The 3,454-nt window shown below is 36.3% G+C and overlaps 1 protein-coding gene across 1 annotated transcript in view; it reads right to left on the reverse strand.

Moving 5' to 3' along the window:
• Positions 1–1,635: 1,635 nt before the first annotated feature.
• LOC111225209 (vegetative cell wall protein gp1-like) overlaps positions 1,636–3,454 on the reverse strand; it is a 2,537-nt gene continuing 718 nt past the window's right edge. Inside the window, exons 3-4 of the mRNA XM_022749946.1 lie at positions 2,603–2,848; positions 1,636–2,353 (exon numbers count right to left, since the gene is read on the reverse strand). Of these exons, the coding sequence (XP_022605667.1) occupies positions 2,316–2,353; positions 2,603–2,848 (284 nt within the window). The 3' untranslated portion in view covers positions 1,636–2,315. The remainder of the gene's footprint in view (positions 2,354–2,602; positions 2,849–3,454) is intronic.

Genomic DNA, 3,454 nt, shown 5'->3' on the forward strand with positions numbered 1-3,454 from the left:
CGCCTGCTGCTCAAACACAAGTTAGCCTATGACAAACCTAAAATCATCACTTTTAGAAACTACACTACAACTGATTGAAATACAGATCATTTGTGTGTAATCAGGCACAACTGCTGACTAGTCAAAAAGTACATCATGAGGTCAAAAGAACATTTCACACAAATCTGCTGCTAGGTTACTGACAAGCGCAAACGAAAGTACATGACAATTTCCACACCACTGAACGTGGAACATGCAATTACTTTGATTTTATCTTTCTAACTAAATTAGATTACATGTTTCACTTTCACATTTAAATCTATGCCTAGTGCTAGAAATCCTGCCAAATATCCAGAGTGATTGAGTGCTGCCACACGTCAGTCAGTATTCACAAGGGGTGTGTACTTAAATTGATGTCAACTTTATTCGTTATGATTCAATCTCTTTTGAATAAAAGAAAAAACAATGAAAATCTAATCAAATCAAAAATATTCAAGCTTTTGTCTCTTTCCTGCTCCATACCTGTTGAACATTAACATTGCTGCACATCAAAGAAAATATGACTAATCCACAGCGCAAAGTGCTGAACATTTACAATTTATATAAATTTAAAAAGAGAGCGTGTACAGGATTTGAGCATTATCTACAAAACAGAAATGTTCAAAGTTTTTCTTATCTCACGACTGCTTTCAGTGATCCGTGAAACCAGTGATCTGTCACACTTTGATGGTTAAAATAAAACGTGGAAGGTTTCCCAAACGGTTTCATAGCACTAGAAAAAAATCTTGCAATTCACTACACAGTGCAGGACATAAAGTACAAGCTGTGATTCTCTTCATAATTGCATTGGTGCCTTATCTGAACCTGCCACACAGGAGTAATGCAAATGAAGTATTGTACAAATTCTAGAAATAAGTCAAAAATAATAAAAACCAATCAACAGCAAAGAGCCAGAAAAGTTTCAGTGTTTAATTGTTTGTTATGGAGTAAACCTGTGAGTTTTTTCCCTGAATTACAATAAGCAAATGTGATTGCAACATGTCAAACAATCAGATTTTCTAAACTGCCACCAAACTGATTGAAATTTAACAGAAGAGCTGATTAAAATTGATTTTAATGACAGAACACAGCATGAACATGGCCTGATATTTTGCAATGGAGCTTTCCTACACATTATGTATTAAGATGGACATCTGAACTCAACATCATGCAAAAAAAAATTTAATATTTGTTGACTTGCTTTGCACATAAATTACTGACAAAGAATATATCAAGAGATTCATATTCCTTTAGGTTATCCTGGCAATCATTTCAGGCTGGCTCTTGTGATTATATGCAACATAAAATCAAAGTAAATTTTTTAATCTGGGTGGCAAAAAAAGGTTACAAAAACCCAAGATGTGAGAGGGAGCATGCTTTCACTGCCAAGGTATGTGGTAGCTTTTTTTTCCCTTCAGTCCTGTCACTACTATGTTTATAAAAAATAAAAAAAAGTTGAATATGACAAATTATAGGATTTATTTATTTGTCATAAAAGGTGCCAAACGTTGTAAATGCAAGGATGAAAACCATTATACAAAAATCCTTAAGACTATTTACTTTTTCTTATGTCAAAAATAAATTTAGATATAAATAAAATACAATTTCAGCCAAGAATATAGCTTATAAACACAAACTTTAATTGGTTGTTAGAATTCTCTCCTCAGGAGAATCCTCGAGGAAATCCTCATGAAGTTTTAAGCACCATCTTGAGACACTGTGTACAGCAGGTAGGCTACTTGTTATATTCATGATATACATAAAAATTTAAATTCCTAATACCACCATGTGACCACCAATACCTTTTGCTTTTTTGTTGCTTTAAATATCGAACAGCTGTCCTGTTGTTTTCTGGGTTTTTTTGTGCATTCAGCTACACAATATTCAATGTTTCTCATGTGCCGCTTGTCACTGTGACCTACACCTACCTTAGTCTAAAGAGACAAGCTGCAAGTTTAGAACATGAATTTTTAAGGGTTGACTGTGTGAGAAGCGCAGTACATTATAAAGAGAAAAAAAATGAATGAGAGGGACATTGGAAAATTATCATCCATAAGAATACTCCATGCCATCCTACCTCAATCCATCCACAATAATAACATGATAATATATAGCATTAACTACCATCTTTTGTATCTAACTGAAAGTGGTTTACCATTGTTTTGTTTTGTTTTTTAAAAAGGTCACAACAGGAACCTACTCAGGGGCCACGAGTCTTCTCTTCTAAGGTTAGGCAAAATGGCACACTGCTGGCAGTCTGCATGTGTAAGTGTGTGTGTGCACGTCTCTGTCATTTGTTAATGTCGCGGGCCACTCGGTCGAGGAAGAGGGGGTCCTAAACAGAGGGAGAGAGGAGTAGAGACAAAGGGGAAAAAAGACAAGACAAAACAAAAAAAAGACACATCAAGTTAAAATGAAACTTTCTTTGTTTATACCCAGTGTAGTCTCTTAATTCATAGTACCTATATATAAATGCTGGATAACAATCTTACAGAACATACTGAACCAATACAAATCTAACGAAGAAGGAGAAGAGAAATCTATTTCCAGACAAAAGTGAAGGAAAAAATCATAAGAGACCCACCTGGAGCAGAGAGAAGCGGAGGGCGTGAACTCTTTAGGGAGGGAGGGGCTCCTCGAATACTGTGAGGGCCCCTGGGGCCTGTGTGGTATGGAAGAGGATGGTGGAGTAGGGGCCCACGACACACAGCAGGGGAACCATAAGGGCTGTGTGAGGATGGGAGGCCTCGTGAAGCTGGGGCTCCTAGTGATGGACCAGGAGGCCGATGTAAGGACAGCAGTGGAGGAGGTTTGGTTTTGGGATAAGAACCTTAAAAAAAAAGAAAAAGGAGAAAAGAAATACATTCACTGCAAGGCTATTTTTTGTTGTTTTGGATTCCCTTGCTACAGTAATTTCTAAAGTCTTTGCAAATAGTTTTACACACTGTTACTGACATTAAATCAAACTGGTGGAAAAACTTTTTGTCCATCAAGTGTTTTTGAAATTATTCCAGATCAGAACCACGGATTTGCCAAAAATATCACTGAAACTGATAATAGCACATACTGTAAATATAAATGTGGCATTGCAGAAATTTAATAATGCAAATTATACATTATGACACCCTGTTTTAGCTTGACCACATTCACACATTCATAAAAAAAATGCATTTAAAATGCAGACAAGTCAGTTACCAAGGACAGGGAGAGTACAGAAAAGCCTGAAATTGGCTTCTAAAACTAGAAATGTCATGGAACCATATGAAAGGTATAACCTGAGGTGGATATCTGGCAGACAGCACAATTGGAATTAATTTAGAGGCCTCTGCCATTGATGCATATAATACAATGTACTGTGGGTCTGAAAACAGGGTGAACAAAGTTATTGTTCCAACACTTTTATCAGAATTTTCTTCAGAAAGTGGTCAAGTCTGCC

The sequence above is a fragment of the Seriola dumerili genome, unplaced genomic scaffold (assembly GCF_002260705.1).
Source record: "Seriola dumerili isolate Sdu_G_001 unplaced genomic scaffold, Sdu_1.0 BDQW01000147.1, whole genome shotgun sequence".
NCBI lineage: Eukaryota > Metazoa > Chordata > Actinopteri > Carangiformes > Carangidae > Seriola > Seriola dumerili.